Source organism: Labeo rohita, chromosome 14 (genome assembly GCF_022985175.1).
Source record: "Labeo rohita strain BAU-BD-2019 chromosome 14, IGBB_LRoh.1.0, whole genome shotgun sequence".
Classification (NCBI taxonomy): Eukaryota; Metazoa; Chordata; class Actinopteri; order Cypriniformes; family Cyprinidae; genus Labeo; species Labeo rohita.
In genome coordinates this window covers 28,156,724-28,183,638 of record NC_066882.1, presented here as the reverse complement: position 1 = coordinate 28,183,638, position 26,915 = coordinate 28,156,724, and the positions used below count along the sequence as shown (strand labels likewise).

The window sequence follows — 26,915 nt, the reverse complement described above, 5'->3', positions numbered from 1 at the left end:
ATAATACATAAAGCTCAAATTCTGTTGGGGAAAAAAAATCCTTTAAGTGAATAAAAGACAGAATGTTGTTTTTTCAAAGTGTGTTTTTGTACTGTGCACCATGAGCTGAAATAAGCTCGCACATTTCACCTTTTCACAAGAGTGAGAAAATCTCGACTTTGAGCAGCTGTTCTTTGGATGCACCTCAGTACAGTTCTCAGAATCAACTGTTGCATAATCAACCTTCAACTTGAGGTCTACTAGTGTTTCATAAATGCAATGAAATTGTATGTGTTGTGCATGTGCTTTTGACTATACAGTACATATTATGCTAGATAGTGGTTTGAACTTTTGTTTGAACAGTTCTTGTCAAATCTGATAATAAATGTAAAAAAATTGGGGCCCTGTTTATGCATGCATGTGTGAATTCAAAACCTGAAAACACATGATAAACTGATAATTCCTGTTATGCAGCACTTTTCTAAACTCTATAACCTTGTAAAATTGAATATGCTTGTGTTTTGTCTAGGGGAGTAGCATATTTTGAGCATATTATGCACTTAAGGTTTTATTAATTGTAAAATTATGTATATATATATATATATATATATATATATATTTTTTTTTTTTTTTTTTTTTTTTTTTTTTTCAAAATGTTAAAAATGTTAACAGGATTCTAAAGAAACATTTTCAAACAGCGACACCAGTAGGTAAAATTACAGCAGGAGCCCGTGTCTCTCTTGGCTCCCCTGAGCCCATAGAGTTTTAACGGACCCCCTAAAGCGTAACTGAGAGTGAATGGGGGAAAGTCACTGTGATATGACTGAATATGAATGGTATGTTCAGCTGTGATTGGTTCATGTGATAAATCCCGCCTCTTCGTGTTGGTGTGCGTTCCACGTTCTCAATGAACAATATAATGGCCTTAATGGGAAGACTATTTTAATAAAGTAAACAATGCACACACATATATAACCACTTTGTTATGTCAAAATAAGACTTCAAATGGCATGAAAACATGATCTGTAGGAGTTTAGTGAGTAATCAGCATGGTGTAATTTAAAGTAAATCTCTGTGTCTGTGACCAATATTTACCAAGCCTTGATCCAAAAATTTTAAAAACAGTTGAAAATTAGCTATTAAAAAGAACAGCTGAATATAAGTTCACAAATAAAATATATTGTTTAAAATGTTATTGCCTTGAGTTATTATTTTAAAATAAATGCAAAATGCTTAAAAACACAACGTTAATGAGATAAATAAAATGTAAATCACATTGTAAATGTATTTAATGAGATAAATAATATATTGATTACATTGTAAATGTATTTTTTTTCTGATTAATATAAGTAGTGTTTTGTTTGTTTGTTTGTTTCAACCAAGAAAATGTGACTAAATTGTGATTAAAATGTGAGTAATTACACTGTAAATTCTAATTAGTAAACCTTACTTAAAAAGCATGCAAACCGATTGCCTTGAAAAAACCAAGTAAAGTGAAATAAGAACAGTATTTTGTACTTACAAAGGTTTATTTAGTGTTGTAAACTTACACGCAAGTTCTGGTAACTCAGAATCACTTAATTGTATTTACTTGAACAGAAATCTAATTTACTTGCTAAAACCATGCAAACCGATTGCCTTAAATAAATCAAGTAAGCGTTACTCTGGTGCTAGAGTAATGCTTACTTGGTTTATTTAAAGCTATCGGTTTGCATGGTTTTAGCAATAAATTCGATTTCTGTTCAAGTAAATGCAACTAAGCACTTAAATTACTAACTATTAATTTAAGTAGTAATAGTAACTAGTAATTTAACTAGTCTAGTAACTTAAGTGCTTCAAAAATCCATTACAAATTAATGAAAACAATGTTCCATTCATATGACACATAAATTTAAGGCAGTGACAATTCAAAGTTAAAGGTAATGTATTACACAAACCAACAACAATCTGATACAAACCAACAACAATCTGATTTAGGGTATGCTTAGTGTAAGAAGTGGAGGTAGCAGTAGGAGGATGAGTTTAAGTATGGCACTGGGTAGGCTGCACACGTTGCCAATGGATTATATAATTAAAGTTCAAAAAGTCACTTTAGTTTCAGGGTTTTGTTTTGTCCCAAGTAAAGCACCACACTTTGAATGAATCTCCAAGTGTTTTTCATGGTATTAGGTCAATCCAAATGTAGCAGTAATCCAAATGTACCAAATGACATTCCAGAAGCAAACAGTTGATGTAGATTCTACAGACTGTTCTTTGCAGTGTACCCTGAACAATGATGGCAGAAGACACAGGGTCAAGGCAGAGAAGATTTGGAGAAATACATCATCTTCAATGATGGTCAGCAATCCAACACATATTAGTGTCCAGACTGCATCAACATCAGACACCTGCATAAAAAACAAACAAATAAAATATTAAGTAGGGCAATGTGATGGTTATTTGTCAGTGTTATCTGTCCTGCCTGGTTCACCAAAAATTTTAATTTGTTATCATTTACTCATCCATGACTTTTGTTCATTTTGGAATGACATGAGGGAGATTAAATGGCATAGTTTTCTTTTTTGGGTGAACGAGGTATATAATCAACAATAATCTTATAGAAGTATCTCAGTAATATAAGAGCAAATACACATTACATTTTCCCACAATTAAGTGTTTGTTTAAGGTGTATTTTATTTTATTTTTTTTAGAACTTACAAAGCGGGTTAGTAGTAGAAGTATCTGGGGTAATCGCAAAATGAAACAGGAAGGCCCAAGATGGGTGTGCAGTGCTGTCAAATCTGGGTTCTAGAAGAAAAAAAAAAAAGTTTAAGACATTCGAGTGTTACAGTACAAATGTTTTTGTCAAAGTGTCAATAAAGAGGTCATTAACTGTTTATTTTAAAAATTTTGAAAACAATTAATGTAGCAACATACATTTTAGGGGTTGTAGGGTGTGAAGTGTCCTCTTAAATCTGCAAAAAAAAAAAAAAAAAAAAAAAAAGTGGTTAGAGGTATACTGCATATGCAAGACTTTTTTAAAATGAAATTGTAAATAGTGTAGCACAGTGATTACTGAGTAAAAAAAACTGCTGTACTGCTGTGTATTAGCTTGAAATATCTCACCTCCAGTGTACTGAGGCCTGTGCTGATGAGACCGCTGTTCAGAGAAGGCAGTTGCCACAAACACTTGTCCTAAATATGACAAATAAAAGTAAGTTACACTAGTGTTGTGGCTTCTAGATTACAGACACATTCATTCCTTGATAGTTGCATGTTTTAGAAGGGTTACATTAAGAAAGAAAGAAAGAAAGAAAGAAAGAAAGAAAGAAAAGAAAGTCCACATTTCTATACATATCTATTTGAGGCCACAGTCACAAAATCAATTCAAAAGCAGCATTTCCTCTGTATTACTGTAGAAATAACAATTACTGTGAGACAAAGAGCTCATTTAATTTAAACCACAAAGGTTTAATCATGCAATGGCAATAATTGTGATGTATTAAAACATATATGATGATAAAATTGTAAATTGAAAAATTAACTTAAAATCAACATGGGTTTGCAGCATCAACTCTGGGCAAAACAGAAAACTAACTACAAAGTTTTACATTTGTGACAGTAAAAAAGCATCTAGTGTAAACAGGATCACTTGTCTTTTGTCTACTTTACATGCAGCCCATGCACAAAATAGGGCTAAGTCAGTTAAAATTAGCAGCAGACAGAAAGACACATTTACACACAATTATTTTTTTGATAACTTACCTTAGTGTCTTTGTCCAGAGGTAAAAATGCAAGCAGTCTCTGCTTCTTTTCCCAGTTTCAGCAAATTCTTCGCCAATTAGCTGGAGCCAACTGATGTCAGCACAAATTCAAAACATTGCTTGTTGCGCATGCTCTAACTGTCCTAATTTCTTCTTCTGTGGTTTTGTTGCACATTAGCAACACATTAGCAACACATTAGCGCACTGCTGCCTCTCACTGGTGTATTCATGTCATTGGTTTTGTTGTGACTACTTGAATATTTTAAGTAAGCCTTACTCAAAGCAGCAAGTAAACTGTTTTTTTCGCCTTGAAATTAGCTGTAACTTGATAAAACCTAGTAAGTAGAGCAACTAAGTAAAGATAACTAATTATATACAAGTAAGGTACACTATTGGATTTTACAGTGTAGTTATAGTTACTAGTTACTTCTCATAAATAGTAACTGAGTTACATCACTATAGAAGTAACTATTTAGCAGGGGGAAAATGTATATATATACTGTATATATATATATATATAAAAAAAAAAAAAAAACGTCAAATAACTTGGATGCCCCCAATATTAAATATGGTAAATGAATAAAACATTGTACACTAATCTACACTGTTTTAATGTTGCTGTGGGTCAATGTGAGAGACTAATATCATGTTATTATCCCACAGATATGAAAAACATAATAACAAGAAAACAATGTGTTTTTGTAAAATAAATGAAATAAACAGGGTGTGCTCTCTTTCCATCACCTCTCTTCACAAACACGTACATAAAACAACCTGAATCTCCGCGAATACCTGCCTCACAGACATGAGAGATATATGTATAGAAAGCTTGAAATTTCACATTCGAAACAAATATTCTCTGATTAAGTAATCTGTATGATATAAACGCGAGCTCCAGTTTTTACCATCCAAACTTATCTCTAATGTGAACATGCCTACAAGAGGCTTCACTTTTCAATTTTTAGACATTCACATGAGATGCGTGAACATGTAGGTAAACACCAACATCACCTCCATAAACAAATGTGAACATTCATCAAGTTCTTTTAGGCTACTTTTTGTTTCTGGAAGAAGATTCTCTGGAGGAATAAGGCAGAATTTACCTCAGAAGAAGAACGCAACGTAAAAATTATAGTAACGCCTCATTTTATTGTCAGTAACGTAATGGTGTTGTAATGCGGGAAACAGTAATTCATTTGATTACTTGTTACTGAAAAAAGTAATGCTGTTAGTAACACTGTTTATTTATAACCACAACAAAATAATGAATTTGATAAAAATGATTGAATAATCATTTCCATTTTTAAAAATGTGAGATGCATTAAAACATATATATGATGGGGGAGATGAAACTGAAAGGAGTGACCCAACTGTAGGACGACTACAGTAGAAAGTTTGAATTGTACAGTGGGCAGGAGATAATTAACTCAGAAATTACAGTGGTATAATTAGGAGGCGATCCCCTTTAGACCGTATCAGCACAGCAATAATGACTCTCTTATTCATCTCAATGAGATTAAACGGGATGAGGTGCCAGTCGTGTGGCCTTGGCTGTTATGATGAAGTATTTCTCAAGTCATTTATCACGCCAGCTGCCAGAGGCTATTTCCACCGTTTTAACGGTTGTGATGTGGCCCGACTGGGTGGGATGTTCACATGAGTGGTCAAAAGCCTGCTTCAATCATGAACAAATGCAAGCAGCATCTCTCACTGAACTGTAATCAAACAGATATTGTGTGCTTTTTAAGCCTGAAAGTGTTTTCCACACTAAAGATGAGCTGTGATGCTTGAGAAGGAACAAATTACTCATCATTAGCAAACTGTTTGTTCAAGAAACAGTACAGTAGTTTTGTAGTGTTTCCTCGTCCCTTGTGTATTTGATGAGTGGTGGCAAAATGAATTATTAGGCTTATTCCCAGTGAGTTTCCACAGTTAATTTAAACATTTCTGATCTTCTTTCACAAGTGTTACAGAGTGACATTACAGTTGAAGTCAAACATTTACACCCCCTTTCAGACTCATTAAAAATGTTAATTGTTAATTATTTGTTAATTGTTAATTATTTTACCAAAATATAAGTGGGAAAATACAAAATGCATGTTATTGTTTATATCATCCACAGCTGTTTTTAGGTTCTTAGGTTTTGATGCTGGTTTAAGCTGGTCCTTTGCTGGTTTATGCTGGTCTTTGACCAGCAACATGACCATACCTACCAGCATATGCTGTTTTTTCACCAGGGTAGAACCCTTTCCAACAATGATTGTATGATTTTGAGATCTATCTTTTCACACTGAGGACAACTGAGGGACTCATATGCATCTATTACAGAAGGTTCAAACGCTTACTGATGATCCAGAAGGAAAAACCGTGCATTAAGAGCCAGGGGGTGAAAACATTTGAACAGAATGTTATTTTGCCTAAATATCACATCACATCACTTAGTACTGCCCTTCAGACGCTACAGAAGATAGTTACATGTTTCCCAAAGACAAAATAAGTTAAATTCACCCTGAACCCCTCAAGAAACTCACAAACAACTATCACTAAACAAAAAAAACACAGCTGTGGATCATTCAGGTAACAACACAGTATTAAAAATCAAGCATATGTAAACTTTTGAACCGGGTCATTTTTATAAATTCAGCTTTTATTTTCTCTTGTGGACTATATGTAAATATCATTTATGTGAAATATCTTATTCAGGTCAGTAATAAATAAACAATAACATGTTTTTTGTATGATCCCTGTTATTTTGGTAAAATAACATATTCGATGATTCCGAAAGGGGGATGTAAACATTTGACGCCAACTGTACATTTATTCTCATGGGCTGTTTACACAACACCAGTTTCAAATAAAAACAATTTTAAGGGTCATCGGATGCAAAGTTCACTTTTTCATGTTGTTTGAACATTAATGTGTGTTGGCAGTGTATGTACAATGTGCTGTCACACTGACAGAAGTCACTCCAACGGTTGTTGATAGACATGAGTGTCTTACCTCAGATCAGCTGTCGATGCCGGAGCAGGGATGTAAGTTAGACAAGAATATCTCAGATTGAGTGATTGAGGTGTTGTGTTGCTGGATGTAATAATGAACATAGTGGTCGTCATTTTCTCCCGACATCTGAGCTGCTGAAGTTGCAGTGGATTACGTTTGTTCGTGAAGGAAATTCGGCTCCCAATCTGCATAAATGTGTCTATGTTCACGCAAATCATTCGTGATCCAGCTTCACTTACAGCAGAAGTGCATATAAGGTCTTTTTAATGAATCTTTGCGATCGCCTTTCCTTATAACGTGGTAGTTAGGAAGTTTAGCAGCTAAACGCGGCTAAAGTAAACAGGCTCGTCACTCCACAGAACGAAGAGAGGGGCGGGGCGAGCAGAGCAGGAACAATCCCCTTAGAATGCAATGATTTTTGCAGAGCTCATTTTGACGAGGTAAAAAGGGTGCTGTTTTACAGTACCATTGAGAATTTGTAACCAAAGTATATTATAGACTCATTAAGACCCTGAAGAATCATAACAGCTTGTGGAAAATGGGCATCCGATGACCCCTTTAAGTTGCGCTTGGGCTCATTTACATGACAACAGCATTTGAAGGGCCTAAAAAGTCAAACCTTTGAAAACTGATTTCGAACTTTATATTTTATCGTTTCTGTGTAAACTAGGAAATTGTGAATTTGTGAAAAGGGTGTTGTGATGTGTAGACTGTATGTTCTAGTACTGTAAGTCAAGTAACTTAATGTTCATTTGTATGATATTTTTCTTTTCTTTCTTTTTTTTTAGAATCTTATGTTGTTACAAATATATTTCTAAAAAAAAAAAAAAAAAAAAAAACAGCTTTGCATTACAGAAATAAATTACTTTTTCAAATATGTTACAACAGATAAAAAAAGGTTTGTGTAAACTGTAATAAAATTTTACAATATTACTGATTTTACTTTTCGAATAAATGAATAAATAAATACCAAAATTTTAAATGACATGGTGGCGAAAACTATATGAATGATATGAGAGATTATATCAATTAAATCTCATTTTATGTGCATGTAACCTCTATGCAAATTATTTGCCGTATTTAAAACGAATAATACACTAATGCATTCTTTATGCTAGCTTATTAAATGATATTAGTCTATTACCTCACTGATGATATACAACAAGATCGCTTTCACAGAAGTTTTTCAAAATCAAGGGCAGAGTACAGTGACCTTTGACTTTTAAGAACCTAGAAACAAACCACTGCGAATACAAAACATAGATAGATATAGAAACACAGCTATATGATATAGAGAAATGAGAAATATGATTTGTTTCTCAGCACTGACTGTGCCCTCTGAAAACCTTATTGGGGCTTTAATATAGTATACTAGTCCTGCCACATTTTTGTCTCTTTTGCAGCAATACTATGGTGTGTTCATTCTCGTAACTGTATCTTTGTGGCTTTATATCTCACAATTGTGACTTTAGTTTTCTTTTTTTTTTCTTTTTTTTTTTTTTCAATATAATTTCTTATTATTTGGACATTTCATCTCACAGTTGTGACTAGGGGGACCTCCAAAGTTATCTGGTGCCCCGGGGATTTGGAATCCGTTCTTGCTCAAAAGTACCATTTCACCTGAAAAGCTTCAACTTGTTCACTCACACACTAGCCTAGATCCTGAAATAGCCTCTCAAACTGGCCTATTGCACTTCTTGTTCTGGTACAATAAGATTCAGAGTTGTTACTCTGAGGATATGCAGGTTAATACGAAAATGTTATTGAGTTCAGAAGTGACGACCTCATAAAGAGTTTTTCAAAAGCTTGTTTGAGTTTATTGAAGTAATATCATGATTGACAAAAACAGAGGCTGAATGCGTGATCGGGTTTACTCAGCTTTTTGACACCAAATAAATATTATTTTGATTTGCAATGAGCAAAGGGGAAAGCTAGCCTGACTCATCTTTTCCACTTTTATCACACCGCTAGTAAAGAGCGAATGTTGAGGACATAAACTGTATTGTATCAGTGTGAGCTATTGTTAGACACAGTGGCATCTTCTCTGTGCTGCCTGACCATTGTGAAATCCATCAGCAAAGCATTCATTCGTATAACATCCGGAAAGCCATTCCGCCTCAGAAATTTATTTCTCCTCTCCCACTGTGTTATTTCAAGGTAAGATTAATATCAGTTCGAAGTCTCTGCGATGAATTTCGAGAGGGCATCCCTGGGCAAAGTATGCAAAAAGTGAAATTTGTTGTAGCTATGTACCGCGTGGAACACGATCACCATATGGCTCTCGCCAAATCATCATAACAAACATATGTGGGTCTGTCTTGTGGCTTGTTTTCGGGAAAACATGCTCTTTATTACTCGTGCTGAACATTTGTATGGAGGAATAATGCAAAGAGGCATATTTCTGACAGCGTATTCTTCTGTGTAATGTTTCTGTTGTGTTATCAGGGATGTGAATATATTTGCCAAGCGGCTGTGCTCACATTTCTCTTATACTGCTGCCTTCAGAGGTGCACGTGCTTACTGCTGCAACTGCAGTTCTCTGGTTACAGCTGCAATAAACTTGATTTGTTGGAAGTTCAACAATCAACAGTCATCAGTATTTGAATATAATGCTGATATTATATTATACTGGCACAGAAACTTATTTAGAACTACAATAATCTGGTTGGTGATTGGATATTCCTTAGAAGCGCTGTAAATCACCACAGTGAACTATATCAGTCAGTATGCTAGATAATTTGTATAGACACTTTAGTTTGACAATTAAAGTTATAATTTTAGGATAATTTTCTGATGATTATAAATTAATCAACTATAATAATTAACATAATTAACATAATTAACATACTACTGCTACTACTACTACAACGTATATAATACAAATTATTATTAGTAGTAGTAGTAGGAGTAGTTGTTGTATTGTTGTTATTATGGTGTTTTTAGTAGTTACTGTTAATAATAATAATAATAATAATAAAGCTATAAGAAATATTACTATTGTATTATGATTAATTAAAACTAGGTATTTAAGAAAATTATAATATATATATATATATATATATATATATATATATATATATATATTTTAAATAAAATGTAACTTAAAAAAAAAAATATATATATATATATATATATATATATATATATATATTTATATATATTTATATATATATATATATAGACATTTGTTCAATCAATATTGCTACCTTTCTAGAAATATTTATTTGTTTGTTTGTCTGTTTGTTTGCTTATTTATGATTTTAAATATGACTGCATTGATTACATTTTGGTCAACGGTGTCAACTATGTTAAATGCATAGTATTTATTTATTTATTTATTTATTTATTTATTTATTTATTTATTTATTTATTTATTTATTTATTTATTTATTTATAATTGCAATAACATTTTATTACCTTTAGGGTAAAGAAATGTGCATTTGATTGTATATGTAAGCAATACATATTAATAACATTTTGGTCAACGGTGTCAACTATGTTAAATGTATCTATTTGTTTGTTTGTTTGTTTATGATATGTTTATTGAAATATTACTACATTAATTACATTTTGGTCAACGGTGTCAACTGTACAGTATTATTTATTTATTTATTCATTCATTCATTCATTCATTCATAACTGCAATTACATTTTATTACCTTTAGGGTGCATTTGATTATATGTAAGCAATGCATATTAATAACATTTTGGTCAACAGTGTCAACTATGTTAAATGTATGTATGCATGTAGGTATTATTTATTTATTTATTTATAATTGCAATAACATTTTAATGTACATTTGATTGTATATGTAAGCAACGCATATTGATTATTTTGTTTGTTTGTTTGTTTGTTTGTGGTATTTTTATTTAAATATTACTACATTAATTACATTTTGGTTTATTTATTTTTTAAGTGCAGTAACATTTTATTACCTTTAGGCTAAAGAAATGTGCATTTGATTGTATATGTAAGCAGTGCATGATTATTGATTAATTTGTTTGTTTGGGATATGTTTATTAAAATATTACTACATTAATTACATTTTGGTCAACGGTGTCAACTATGTTAAACCTATGTATGTATGTATTTTTAATTGCAATAACAGTTTATTATTTTTAGGGTTATGTATCTGTATGTATGTATTCTGTCATTTATCTATCTATCTGTCTATCTATCTATCTGTTTATGATATGTGTATTTAAATATTGCTACATTAATTACATTATGGTCAACGATGTCAACCATACTAAATGTATTTATTTATTTATTATGAATGCAGGTTTTATTTATTTATTTATTTATTACAGAACAAAGAATACATCTTGCTCAAAGCAAGCTATATATTTTATAACTACTTGAAAACACGAAAAAAAAAAAAAACAGTTTATTTTGTTTTGACTGACTAAATAGAATTGGGTGCGAAAACAATTTAGTCGAATGACTGAGTTTTAAACGGCATTATTAAAGCCTCTCGACCGTGTGTTCACAGGTGATGCATGCCGGACACAGGTGGAGCTGCTCTGGTTCAAAGTGCTGCGCCGGTCTTTTCAGAATGAGTGACCGCCTCCAGCGAGCCCTGACTCCGCCTTCCGCAGGGCTGCGTGTCGCTGAGCGGAGAGAGGCAGCGGCAGTGCGAGCTGCGCCGCGCGTCAGTGAGGGAGACAGACGAGAGTTCCTGCATATGCGGCCACCGGCACCTCACTGAAACACACCGACCATGGACCTATTCGAGTTTGACTTCTTCAGGGACTGGGAGCTGGAGCAACAGTGGTACGTCTGCGGGCTTTATGTTTTTATGCTCATTCAGTTTGCTGAATGAAATGTCTTTGTCATGCGCTCCGATCTGACGTGGTCACATTCCGAAATACGAGTGAAACCCATTATGACGCATGATAGCGGCTGTGTCTCAAACCCTAGTGTGCAGCCTACCTTCACAGCGTTTTGGGGCATCATGGACGCGTTCCGAACGCGCATTCGCAAAGCGCCTATGATGCCCAGCAATGCTGTCTTGGTGGGCAGCTCGCTAGGGTTCGTAGTGCTGACTTTTGCTGTCTCTGGTGATGCGACTGCTCTTCTGTTTATGTAGATGCGTACCTAAAGGATGATTGTGGCAAACTTTAATTACAGAATTGCTGTTTTGATGAACTGCATGGTGATGCATTGAATTATAGGTTGAAACTACATTAAAGAAACAAAGAGCAGCTTGTGCCACTTCTTCCTGCTACTTTAAACTGAATTTACCAGAATGTCAAATAATAGATTATTACTATTTCATTAGATAATTATGAGTCAAAACGCCTATGTAAGTCATATAGTCATACTTTATATTAGTCTTCATGTTTGGGCAATTACACTGTAAGTAGTGAGTAATATGAATGTAATTAACATGTAATTACATATTAGTCAAATTTAGTGTGTTGCATCATCTAAACTCATTTGATTTGTGTTTTAAGTACTGGACACAGTTATGTATTATGTAGAATTTGGAGGTGTTTGCATATATGCATTTTTTTAAATGCATGAGTTTAAGTGCTTGATATGCATTTTGTTATAAACCTCTGCTAGTAATTGCTAGTTGAATTTGTTTGTTTTCATCCATTGCATTATCATGCAAACATAAAAAAAATGATATTAGCTTATTTAATTGTCATTGCTAATGTGGGCAGTTAGCTAGTGCACCCCCTGCTGGCTAGGGCTGTGTGTTATTTATGTTTTAGTGTACTTTCATATGCCACTACAATGTGATTTAAACATAATTCTCTGACTTAAATCTTTGCTGATTTTAACACTCTCTACATCTCCACCATGTGGCAGAGTGCAGGAACCCGAAGAGTGCAGATATGAATGCATACAAAGCAATATAGCAGAGAAAAAGAACAATAACAATGAAAGCTCTCCATGCATTTGAGCATTTATCACTTGGCACATATTAACAAATTCACATGAACGTGAATATGTTGGTTTGGTTAGTTGCTACTGTCCTGGATGACACACGTCTTTTTCCTTTGTTGAGGTGATTCTTAGTTGCTTGACATTTTCAACACCTTCCTTCGATTTGATCCTCTTTCTTTTGTTTTTATACTCACTGTCCTGCACATAACAGAGGATCGTTGTGCTGTAAAGTGATTTATGAGATATTGTTTTGAGTGGCCACATATTAGGATATGATTTTTTTTTTTTTTTTAAGGAAAATTATTTTATTTTAGTTATTTAACAGTGTTTAAAAATGTCTAGCGCACACTTTGGTCACATCTCTCCCTTGAAAATTTTAAACGAGAATATAATCATCCATCAGGCCGGCACTCGAGTGTTATAATATGTCAGTATTTTGTCTGGGGACTTGCTGTATAAAATATGGATCCTTTTTGAATTCCCTTCAGTGATAGCACGTTGGCTTGTTGACTAGAACCGTCTGTTGTCTGAAAAAGGAGTTTCATACTGTATCACGCTCTTTATTTTCCATACAGTCACTACAAGCACATATAGCAAAAAAACTTAAGGTTAAAGGTTATTTTTCTATGCGGCGTGCTGATATTAAAACTATTCTCTCTCAGGAACCGCTACGGGCTAGTTGCTTATTACTTCTGCGGTGGTGGCAATTTTGTCTGTTGTTGCCACATTCATAACCCTGAGCTACCCATTAAGTCTGTGAATATTTATGAGGGTATTTAAAAAGCCATTTTTGTATGATAAGTTTGCTTGGTCCCGCTTTTAAAGGCAGTATTGCTATTTTTACTATGATCCGTAGCCTGTCGACAGACCGGAAAGACATTTGAAATGTAGATTCGGCTAAATACTCGGATGAATGATCGTTCTGTGTTTTGTAGCAATAAATCAAGGTTTGAGAAGCAAGCGCGCAATAATAACGCGCTCATAATTCATTGTCTTTGTGTTTAATACTCGCCATGCTTATCTGATGGCCCAGGGCTGTACTTCAGCGATCATATTGATTCGAATCTGATCTCCCGTGCGTTGGTTTGGGCTTCGACACGAGTTGGATGTAATCAAGTCAGATTAGGTGGTGCAAAATTCAGTGAGGTGCAAAATGAGCTCAATGGAGAGCGGTGCCTTATTTGTAGACAAAGGTTAAGCATGGGAGGCACTGAGGCGGTGGGGATTGGGACATGCTTTTCCGTGCTGACACAGCCGTGACATGAATGGCTGCCACAATTATGTTGGCTCTTCACTTTAACAGAGTCAAATGGCTTTGAAGTGTGTTTTTCGATTATTTTGCAAAAGTAATTGCTCCTCTTCTCTCTGTGTGTGGTGCAGTTTTTTCGTTTGGTAAATCATTTTGTATTATGAGAGTGTGAGTTAAGTATTTGTCATAACCAGCACGTTTGGATTAGAGAACCGGAGCTATGCTTAATTAGACTTTATATGTCTATATTTTATAGGTTTGCACCTTTAGTGGTAATAGAAGACCTCGTAATTAGGTGCAGCCATTTATTGTGACTTTCTTTTCATTTGGCGGGACTTTATGGCCGCCCTGAGAGCAGAACCAGGAGGGATTATTCAATGACTCAGTTGTGCCTTTTTTTCCCTGTTACTTGCCCTTTCTCAGCAGGGATTTCTGTCCCAATAACTCATTTTTATACCCTGGTGTTAAAATGTGCAAAGCCGAATGAAAACTTAACAGAATTTCAGACTCTGGGGTTTTGTTTTGCATATGGAGAACACAAGCATTGCATGTATGTTTTACCAGCTAGCAAAGCGTAACATCGTATATGCTAATGGGATTTAAACTAGATTTACATTTCATATAGGATTTGCTTGCAAAGATGCAACATAAGTTTTAGGTTCATTTAGGTTGTTAGCTTTGATTCTACATAAATGAAGTGTGCCATCATAGCTGCTTTGCCATTGTCAACTTAATTTCTGACAGATTTTCATGTGAATAAATAGTCATAACAAAGTATTTGCTGTGTAAGTATATACAAGTCAGATGAGACCAATTACAGTTTAGTATGCAAAAATATGTAATGAAGAAGACCAGTCAGCAACCATGTAAATATTACTCTGACATCATCCGTCTATATTTTGAATGCAGAACTTTCTAGTTGTGACTAAATTATCTATACATCATGTGCTTTTACTATACACTATGTAGTCTGATTTTTTTTATTCCAGTGCATCATTTATAGTGAAATCAGAATCAGAATCTGAAAGAGCTTTTATTGCCAATTTGTTTTAGTGTCATTAGCTTCCAGTACACAGAGATAGCAACAACATACAGACAGTAAACATAAGATGAGAATGAAATACACATATGTTAGTATACATAAATAAATAAGTAACAATAAATAAATAAATAAATAAATTGCCTCCACATTTTATTTTCAGGTTTACGGTTGTCGGGTTTATTTTAGCTAGTTGCAAAGTCATTTTAATTTAGTTTAACTTGATGTACTAAAATAACTAAAATTAAAACTGAAATAAAATTAACTATTAACTACTAACTATATAGACATAGACAAAAAACCCCTGCACAAAACTATAAAAAAACAATAAAACAAGACAATAACCTAAAATGAAACTAACATGAAATATATTTATATATGTATATATTATAACGTGGAGGCAATAAATAAATAAATATTATTTATTTACATTTTTATTATTATTTGTTATTATTATTAATTATTTAATTATGCATTTAATGATGTATTTATACATTTCAATATTTTTGTAATGATTTAATTTTGAGTAATTTGGCCCTCCATACCATGCGGTTTTCTGCCAAATGTTACTAGGTGGTTCATAATTGGAGAATGTAAAAATTAAGACATAAAACATAAATATTAGTATTTAAAATTTACAAACAAACAAACAAACAAACAAACAAACAAACAAACAAACAAACAAACAAACAAACAATAAATAAATAAATACATAAATACATAACATAGGATTACAACAATGAATGAATGAATGAATGAATGAACAAATGAATGAATAAATAAACAAATTACAAAAAATGTATGTGTAAATTATTAAACAAATAAATAAATAAATAAATAACAGAATTATAACAATGAATGAATGAATAAATAAATAAATAAATAAATAAATAAATAAATAAAAAAAAATAATATACAATTATAACAACACAGAAATTTGATAAATAGTATCAGGGAAGAAAGCAAATTTTCTGACAGTTTTCACAGCTGTAAAAACTACACCGATAAAAATGAATACTTGAGCATAATGAAAAGATAGAAAAGTAAGTAAGTAAATGAATGAATAAATAAAATAAATAAAATAAATAAAATAAATAAAATAAATAAAATAAATGTTTGATAGGTCACTTAATATGGATTTGGAGCAAAAACATATTTTTATTCGATTATATGCTGAACTTATTATCGTGAGTAATCTAGACAAGATATGTGGATTTCCAACACCCTGCTTAAGTTGCGTTTATTAACATTTTTATTGTTGGAATTGGATGATGCACTGAGCACATTTCACACACTGTCTAAATGTTGGCTAAATGCTCAAAACCAGTGAAATACAATACAAACTATGAGAAAAAAGCAAAAAGAAAATCTGTATTGCCAAAGCAAGTTCTCTCCTCCATAATGAAGCATTTATTTAGTTAAGTTCAGAAAGTAGGGCACGTAGAGTGTGACAAACAAAATGTTCTGTTATGCTGTGAAACAACACTTTCTCTTGGTTTATTGTATGTGTGTGTGTCGTGTCCACTTTGTGGCACATTGTGTGCCGTTTCTCTCTGCTCCCATGCTGTTTAGTCACAGGGATTGAACATTCTCCGTGGTCGTGGCACAGATCTACCACATTTCCCAGCTTCCCTTGCCTCCCTGCTTCCACCTTGACCACAGCTGGGGACTATATATCACACGGCTCGCTCGAGGAGCCGCGCTCCGTGCCAATCTCATTTGTGCCCGGCTTGAAAAGGCAGCCAAGCCAGGCTGTGCCCGGCACATCTCTGCGGCCGCCGCACAAGCGAGGAGGCTCGGCAGTTGGCATGCTGTTTGTGAGAGCAGGCTGCCAAGCGCAGTGCCCGCGGTCTCATTTTGCCACCTGCAAAAAGAAAGCCAAATGCTATGGCATGATAAAGCAGCAAGGTTGGCACGCCGCTCAGGTTATACGGGAGAGACAAAAGGTGACGGGTTGCCACCCTTCTGCCCTCGGGTTCGGCACGCAATTAACAAGTTCCCTTAAAGGGACGGCGGTCGCTAGAACAGCGAAATTTGAGTAGTTTGTTGCATAAAGATGTATGGACACAAATATGATGCTAAATGCAGTGAAAAGTTTATTCAAAGGAGATGAAGGCGGCAAACCAGTCTAGAAATGCAGAATAAGCTGAGGAAAATAATACATGATAACTTATCATTTATTATGATTATTAAATACAGGGCTGCACAAATAATCTAAATAAATTTATGATATGGCTTAGTATGATTATCAAATCCCAAAGGCTTCAGTTTAATTAAAATTAATATATGCTCCATGTGGTTTTCTGCCAAAATAACAGCTGGGTGGTTCATAATTCGAAAATTTAGAAATGAAGTCATAAGACAAAAATATTAGTATTCAACATTTACAAACTGGACTGTAAAAATAAATTATACAATACTGTAAAATAAATGATTTTTACTTTTATATATTATTATTTTCCTTAAATACACATTTTTAATTTGCAGTGAAATATTACAATATAGATAGTTTTATTGTTTAATGTTTTATTTTAATAATAATAATAGCACATCTTATTGTTTGATGTTTTATTTAATAATAATAATAATAAATAGTAATTATTATTGTTTAATGACAACAACAAAACAACAACCATTCTTATTGCTTGATGTTTTATTTGATGATAATAATAATTAATATTGTGTATTATTATTTAATAATAATAATAACAACAACAACAACAACAACAACAATTCTTATTGCTTGATGTTTGATTTGATGGTAATAATAATAATAATAATAACAATAATAATACTAATATAATTCACGTTGTTTATTGTTTTATTTATTTATTTTATTATTATTATTATTATTATTATTATAGTCTTATTTATTTATTTATTTATTTATTTATTTATTTATTTATTTATTTATTTATTTATTTATTTATGTCAGGAAGTTGCTATGCAGTTAGTGCTAAGTGTTCTGATTGTTGTTCGCCCTTTGCTATGACATTGCTTAGGTATTCTGGGTGATTTTCAGTCAAACTAGTTGAAATGAGTATCAAATAACCTGTTTCCAACTAAACAAACTGCATCTCAATTCCAGTCAGTGTAACACAGAACAGTTGAAGTGGCAGGAAGAGCGATGTTAAATGAGGAGTCTCCTCCAGCATGGCCCTTCTTAGGGTCTCTCAGCCGAGTCTCTTGATGGCTGTCCGGCTCTGGAGAAGTTATTAACTGAGCACTAATTACAATAGACCCAGTAAGGGCCGCGGTAATGGCCCTGTGAATTCAAATGCTTTAAATATCTGCTTTAATTAGCCTTGACCATTTCGTTTCGACAGCATCAATGTACGTGCCAAGACTGTTTTGACTCAAACATCAATGGTGCATAAAAAAAGCAAACAAAACATGAACGGAATATGATTTCGGCCAAGGGCGTATGCCAAACACTAATTTAGTCATTGATGAACAATGCAAGGTTGCATAAACAGTGGTTGATTAATATAACAGTTTAAAAGAGTTGCTGGTAGATGTGTGAGTGGTGCATTTTTATAATACTTTCCATGAGTACATTTTTGACTGGTGATCAAGGACTTTGTATAGCCAAAGTGATGGAACTGGTATTTAAAAATCATAATTTAGACAAATTACTTTGAATACACTCAAAAAACATTTAGACTTAAATTCAAGATAAATTTATGTGAGTTAAATATAAAATAACAAAGAAAAAAAAATATATATATATATATATATATATATATATATATATATATATATATATATTTTTTTTATTTATTTAAATTAAGGTTATATATTTTGGAAAACTATAATCCAAATGAATGGAAATTTTATATGCAAATAAAAAAAATTATATTAAATACATAAATCTTAAATGTGTTTTATATTGTATTTATATTTTTATATTTTAATTTTTTTTTTATGTTTTAAAAGACTATACATTTTTTTCCATACAATTTTTTGATACAGTAAAAATCAGTAATATTGTGAAATTGAAAATTTAAAATGAAATGTTTTCTTTTTTAATATATTTTTAAAAACATATTTCATTTCTGTGATGCAAAACTATATTTTCAGCATCATTTCTCCAGTTCTCAATTGTATGCTGATTTGCTGCTCAAGAAACATTTCTGATTATTATTGTCAATGTTGAAAACAGTTGTGCTGCTGATTTATTTATTTATTCATTTATTGTGGAAATTGTAAAAACGTTTTTCATGATTCTTTAATGAATTGAAAACAACAGCATTTATTTTAAAAAGTAAGAAAGAAATGTTTTGTAACATTAAAATCGTCTTTACTTTCATTTTTGATCAATTTAGTGTGTCCTTGCTGAGTAAAGTATTAATTTATTAAATAAATAAATACATAAATAAATAAATAAATAAATGTTAATTAAATTAAATTAAATTAAATAATTTAATTAAATTAACTAAATTAAATAATGAAAAAAATAAATTAAATTAAATAATGAAAAAATAAATTAAATTAAATAATGAAAAAAAATAAATTAAATTAAATAATTGACATTAAATTAATTAAATTAAATAATGAAAAAAAAAAAATAATAAATTAAATATTAAACAGACCCCAAACTTTTAAACTGCTGTCTGTATATTTTGTCATATGCCATCAAAGCAAACAGAAATGGCCTGCTGGTCATGGATGTTGGACTGGACCGCTTCTGGTATTTAATAAGAGACATCAAAGTTGCCCCGCTCACATCAAATGAATCAAGCGAACGGCAGATCCGTAATGAACGTCTTTCTTATTCGTCGTCAGACTTCGGCCGCCGCCTGATTGGCTGGAATCCGTCTAAAGATCTTTAGGTTAATCAAGCTTCAAGCTTCATGCTTCCAGCTTACCTTTACGCCACGAAGCAATTTACTCCACTACCTCAAAGGTCACTGCTTCCACTGAAAGCACTCTATGACAAATATGATGATTCAATACAGCCACGCAGGCATCTGTAGAGCGCTTTTTTCAATCTCATTTCTTTCTGAGAGATGAATCAGTTTGTCTTTTACACTGACCTTTTGCTGTTGGCTTGGTGTAAGCCGGAGGAAATTGTGAATTCTTTTTAGAGCCTTAATATTAATGAATGTCTCGATTGAACAATATTCAGATGTTTCTTGTTTTAGAAAGCGAGAGGCACGGGTATTGCTTATTGCTCAAGTTCATGCATATTGGGAAGGAACAAAGCTGAATTCCTGACAATCGAGCAGCGTGGGCTCACGGCGCGTCCGCTGGAGACATGTGGAGCCATACATGACTCTCTCGTCAAGTTTCAAGCGGTTATGTGCTGAATACTGAACTTTAGATGTGATTTTACAGCATAATCTATGTTTTGAACATTGTTTTATATGGGGCCATGCTATCAAAGCACTGTGACAAGGATGGTTGAATTTTATTTAGAAATTATTCCTTTTCGTTGCCAAATACACAAAAATCTGATTGCTGAGATGTGTTCATATGCAAGAGACCGCTGTAGTGCTGCATTCCGGAACAATGGGTTTTGTTGTTGTTGTTTTTACATGTCTGTTTCCTTGATTAATTCGATATGAGCTAGGCTTTTAACTTCTGTCTCCTATTACTTCAAAATGTACCTTTTTTTTGTACAACTATTTTTTTTTTTTTTTTTTCTTAAAATTGCCACATTGTAACTTGATGACAGTAATTATATGAGCATGCATTTTTATGGAAAATAACAACTTTGACATTTTGATTATAAGTCTTTTTTTGTGTGTTATTGGGAAGAAAGTAAAATGGTTTTCAGGAAAAGCAGAGTGGGTAGTTGATGACACAATGTTTAGTTTAAAGCAAAAGAACTGTAAAATGTGCAATTTGGATATGAATGTGTTACTCACAATATAAATAAATATTTCAGCTAATTTCCAAGACAACATTTCTCATTTTTATTTAGTTTAGCTTGATGTACTAATATAACTAAACCAAAAACTGAAATAAAATATTAATACAAAATTACACAGACATTTAAAAACAAACAATCAATCAAAAATAAACAAACAAATAAAAATAAACAAACTAAAGCTCTTTTTTTTCAGCTAATTTCCAAAGCAACATTTCACATTTACATTTAATTTGGTTTAATTTAACTAACTAACATAAGTAAACCAAAAGCTGAAAAATAAATAAATAAATAATAAAAATTACATAGACATGAATGAATGAAATATAACTAAACCAAAAACTAAACTAAAATATTAATAAAAATACACAGACAATCAATCAAAAACAAACAAACAATGAAAAAATAAAAATAAACAAACTAAAGCTCTTTTTACAGCTAATTTCCAAAGCAACGTTTCGCATTTTCATTTAATTTAGTTTAGTTTACTAACTAATTAACTAACATAATTAAACCAAAAGCTAATAAATAAATAAATAAATAAATAAATAAAAAAACATAAATAATTTAGCTTGATGTGCTCATATAACTAAACCAAAAACTAAAATAAAATAGTAATACAAACTACACAGACATTTAACAAATGAATGAACAAACAAACAAATAAAATTAAATAAATAAAAAATAATAATAAAATAAAATAAAATAAAATAAAATAAAAACGTTTATTTTTTTCAAGCAAATTTTCAATACATTTCTCATTTTCATTTGGTTTAGCTTGATTTTATTAATAATAATAAAAACTACACAGACATGTATGTATAAATTAATGTAATAAATAAATGAATATGAACTGGAATATAAAAACTATTACTGCATCTCATTGATACTAAAATAACCCTGTTGTGAGTTCTGTTAGTGTTACAGAATAAACACTTTTACCACATTTTTTTGGTTTGTTTGTTTGTTTTGAAAGATGCTAATGTAATGTACAAAGTAATATTTACTAATGTAAATAAACAAATGATTGTCTAAATGATTGATTGATTGATTGATTGAATGTGTGGCCATGATGTCTCTGCGAGAGAGAATTTTTGCAATTTGTGTGTGTGTGTGTGTGTTGGTGTTCAGATATGAGTGTGTTGACGTTCACATTGTGAAGCGTCAGGACTGAACAAACAGCGGCCGGCGTTTTGGCTTCAGCATGTAAAAATGGAATCTCACCTTGTTTATTGGGAGCCGCAGACGCGCTAAAGAGCAGACGCGCCTGCCAAATATCACAATCACATGGAGCTCCGTCATTCACGTCCAACTGTCCGCCTATTTTCACAGCACATGCTAATTTGTCCCATTAAACGTGGCTCATTCACATTGAGCTAAAAGTGGGTGGATAAAAAAAACTACTAAGAGTGTTGTCATTCTAGCTGCTCCACTGCTCTGAAAGTCCCCCTGGCTTTTATTGTTTGATAAAGATCGGAAAGGAACACACATCTTTATCAGAGAAGGAGAGAAAAGCTGAGATAAGAAAATGAATTGAAGCCAAAATGCTTTAAATGGAAGACTATCTCCCTGTGAGAAACTCATAGAGCTGTTAAGAGCTGTGAGTAACAAAAGGGCCACAGATGCATGGAGACTGATCTCACCGGAGGGGAGAAAAGTTCTGGAGAGCAGCGCGTTTACAATTTGATGCTAGCTTGAGCTGGACGACTCGCTTTGAAGGTGAGAAGGGAAGGTAGAGACACTTGAGTCAAAAAGACACTTGAGTGAAGTCGTGTTTCTCATGGCCTTAAAACCCTTTTGATTTAAAGGCTTCTGCTTAAATACTTATACAAATTTATAGAAATATTTTATTTTATTTTATTTTATTTTTTATTCGATTCAATTCACTGGTTGGTCAAAGTGTACATGAATATGTAGATGTCATTTGAACTTTTATTTCCTTTAATTTTATAATGTATAAATAAATAAATAAATAAATAAATGAATGAATGAATGAATGAATGAATGTAATAATAATAAGAAGAAAATTATTATTATTATTTAAAGTCAATAATATTCACCAAAGTTATTATTAGAATAATTACCAATATTAGTAATATGATAAGAAATATAATAACAATGTAATTTAATAATGTAATTCTTATATTACTTATCAATATTACAATTATTATTATGACAAATATAATAACAATATATAAAAGTGTACTATTATTATTATTATATTTAGTCAATAATATTTACCAAAGTAATTAGAATAATAATGATCAATATTATTAATATTATGACAAATATAATAACAATATAATTTAAACAAGTAATAATAATAATAATAATAATAATTATTATTATTATTATTATTATTATTATTATTGTTGTTGTTGTTGTTGTTGTTGTTGTTGTTGTGAAGACAAATATTTAATATTTAACAAAGTAATTATTATAATAATTATTCATTATCATCATTAATATTATGACAAAACATAATAACAATAAAATTTTAAAGCGTATAACAACAACAACACAACATTATTATTATTATTATTATTATTATTATTATTGTTGTTGTTGTTATTATTATTGTTATTATTATTATTATTTATGGTAAAATAATATTTAACAAATTACTTATTATAATAATTCTAAATGTTGTTTATATGATGACATATATAATAAAAATAATTATAATGTGTTACATAATAATAATAATAATAATAATTATTATTATTATTATTGGTTAGAATAGATAGAAATTTATAGATGTTTATATACTGTCATTCATCTTTTCCTTTTTTTTCACTTTTCATTCAGTCATAAAAAAATCAGTTTGCCACCCCAGCAATCACTCTTCAAAGTGCTTCACAGCCTATTTGTTGTGCGTTATTGATTGCATCTATCTGTCTTTCACCTTTATAAAAATCATTCATGTCACACTTCTTCATATCTGTGAATGTGGCAAAATAACTCTATTACCTCAGTCCGCTTAGATTAGACAGCACGTCTTATACAGAGGATGTTTATAGAACTCTCTATTATTCCAACAAGAGCTTCAAACATCATGTTCCTCTCTGTCTGTGTGATGGCTTTGAGTGCCAGGCGTTTTCATTCTCAGGTAGGAGAGTGTCAGATGCTGCCGTAGTATTGCAATGCATATTCATGCATAAATAAACAGCAATGAACACATTTGACGTGCTGACACCCTCGTTGTTGAGCGGAGCTGAGTTATGGTCGACTGTTGCATAATAACAACCATAATAGCAGTGTTTTCCTCACACCTCAGAAGCCTTCACTGGCACGAAACATTCAATCAAAGCAGGTGGTGCTATTTCTGCAGAAGCTTTTTTTTTTTTTCATTTCTGAACTTCTCATTTCTCAAGGAATGTGTTTGCTCTAACGCTTGTCTTGGTGCAACACACAGTTTTACATGAATCGGGCCCCCTTCGGTTGCATCTGTTACATTTATCTTCATTATCTACATTTATCTTCTTTTGCAAAAGGAATAAGGGAGTGTTAGTGCTTCTGAGTGGAAGTGTGAATCAGTTGTTTGCTGTTGTTTCTAGATATGATTTGGCTCTCCCTTTTACAGTGTAAGTCCATGGCCCATTGACCCGGAGCCAATATGAGAGAGTTTAGGGCCAGTTGACAGATGTTTTGGAGACTTTAAATGGAAAAGTAAACATTTGGCTGCAAAATCTGGTTGTCAGTATGTTTAACTTGTCATGCACCCTACCAGTCAAAAAAAAAATGCTCACCAAGCCTGCATTTATTTGATCCAAAATACAGAAGAGTAAAGTTTTGAAATATTTTTACTATTTAAAATAACTGTTTTCTATTTATATTTTAAAATGTAATTTATTCCTGTGATTTCAAAGCTGAATTTTTAGCATCATTACTCCAGTCACATGATCCTACAGAAATCATTCTAATATTCTGATTTGCTGCTTAAAAACATTTATTATTATTATGTTGAAAACAGCTAAGTAGATTTTTTTTTCAGGTTTCTTTGATGAATAGAAAGTTCAGAAGAACAGTATTTATCTGAAATAAATTATTTAGCATCCTTGCTAAATAAAAGTATTAATTTCTATAATTTCTATAAAAAATTATACTGACTCCAAGCTTTTGAATGGTATAGTGTATAATGTTACAAAAGCATTTTATTTCAGATAAATGCTGATCTTTGGATCTTTATATTCATTAAAGAATCCTGAAAAAAATGTACTCAGCTGTTTTAAATATTGAATTAATAATAATAATAATAATAATGTTTCTTGAGCAGCAAATCAGCATATTAGAATGATTTCTGAAGGATCAGATAACGATGCTAAAAATGTAGCTTTGATCATAGGAATAAATTAAATTTTAATATATATTTAAATAGAAAACAGTTATTTAAAATAGTAAAAATATTTAAACTTTTTATTTTTATTTTTTTTTTTTTGTACTTTGGATCAATAAATGCCAGCTTGCTGAGCAGAAAAAAAAAATAATAATAAAAAATAAACAAAAAACAAAAACAAAAACAAAAAAATAACATTAAAAAACAGTAATTTGGTAGTGTAGGTCATTGATTAATTTGTTGGAAATTAAAAAAAGTACTTAACAGTTTTATTAGCATCAATCACAATAGGTTTACAAAAAAAAAAAAAAAAAAGAAAAGAAATGAAAAGAAAAACTGTCATTATTTATTTATTTTGTTGTTGTTGTTTTTTTTTTTTTTTTTTGACGTGCACCATCTTTTTTCCAGCTAATTTGTTCATGAATTTATATAAATGTGTTAAAAAATTATTATATATTGTTTAATTATAATAATTACAAATTAAAATATAATTGTAAAATTTTTTTGTAACATTAATGAACAAAAAATATATAGTTTTATTAGAATTTTTAAAATATATATAAAAAAATACAGAAGTCATACTTTAAATACATAATCATTATGATTGTAAATAGAAATTCACAACAATTTTAAATGTTTTTAAAAAGTGTTTTTAATTTTAAAATTGGCAGTGCAGGATTATGCAGTGAATAATTTTTATTTATTTTATTTTTTTTTATTTTAGTTTATTTGAGTTTTCCCCCTACATTTTTAATCGTAAGCATGACAGCCAGTTAGTTTAACTGAATTGGTTGGAAGAGCGAAGGCGCTAACATTAGTGCTACATTAACTCTTTGACTCCATGTTTAGATAATTTCCCCAGCGTTTCTGTAGCCGAGTGAACCCTGCAGGCTTTTCGCGTCCTCCCGTCGGCTGGAAAATCAAACCTTTTAGTTACAGAAGCGCCGTGGGGACTTCATGCTAAAATGGCCCGTAAAGCAGCAGACAGGAAGCCAGGGCTTCAGAAGTCAACAGAGGAATGATCTAGATGGCGGAGGAAAACGTCATCAATTCGCCGCTGACGGCAATAGAGCCCGGCTCCGGTGATTTATGGCACGTTGCTGTTTTTCCCAGCGTGCTGTTCCTTCTCCGCCGTGGCATTGAGTTATTACCCAAAGCGTGAGCAACATACCTGTTAGAGATCAATCCGGCACTTTCTCTGTTTGCGAGAACCTGCTTGACTTCCATGTTCGCAGCTTTACCCGCATTGATATTTCGCTATTGATTTTCCTCTGTTCATTTCTTGCCTCCTTCAGCACCTGGACCGAACGGCCAGTTGTGTTTAGCCGCTTTTATTGTGATGTGACAAAGATGGATGTGACATTGTCCTCTGTGGGCCGCCGGATAGTGGAAGTGTTAATGAAGCCATTAGCGCAGTCCGAGAGAGACGAGAGTGTGGCGAAATTACCATTATTCTGCCGCCATTAAGTCGTAATCTGCCAACTTCTCTCGCTCGCTGTCATTCTCTCCATTTCCACCTCTTTCTCTCCTACACTTGCTGATCCACTTCGACTGTCCTGTAAAGCTTCATTAATTCATTTGTTATCAAAAGCAGTTAACCACAAAAAGAGCGTGGAGGAGTGAAGGGGGGGTCGTAATAACGTATACTATAATTACCATCCACACCAGCTTCCAAATGCACGAGGCCAGACAAGAAAAAAAAAGCAAATGGCTACACAATTCATAAATCTCATTACCTCAAAACTCCATTCTTATAAAGAGACAGAAGCTCATTTGGTTGGCACAAAAGCAGGAGAAAAAA

The 26,915-nt window shown here is 32.1% G+C and overlaps 1 protein-coding gene and 1 long non-coding RNA gene across 2 annotated transcripts in view; one reads left to right on the top strand and one right to left on the bottom strand.

Annotated features, from left to right (window-relative positions):
• Positions 1 to 1,714: 1,714 nt before the first annotated feature.
• On the bottom strand, positions 1,715 to 3,818 carry LOC127176325 (uncharacterized). The gene is made up of 5 exons (XR_007829078.1): positions 3,724 to 3,818; positions 3,085 to 3,153; positions 2,896 to 2,933; positions 2,677 to 2,766; positions 1,715 to 2,366 (listed from the first exon to the last, which is right to left on the bottom strand). It is a non-coding gene; the product is annotated as an uncharacterized LOC127176325 (long non-coding RNA).
• Positions 3,819 to 11,332: 7,514 nt separating this feature from the next.
• aff2 (AF4/FMR2 family, member 2) overlaps positions 11,333 to 26,915 on the top strand; it is a 276,300-nt gene continuing 260,717 nt past the window's right edge. Inside the window, exon 1 of the mRNA XM_051128381.1 lies at positions 11,333 to 11,496. Within this exon, the coding sequence (XP_050984338.1) occupies positions 11,444 to 11,496 (53 nt within the window). The 5' untranslated portion in view covers positions 11,333 to 11,443. The remainder of the gene's footprint in view (positions 11,497 to 26,915) is intronic.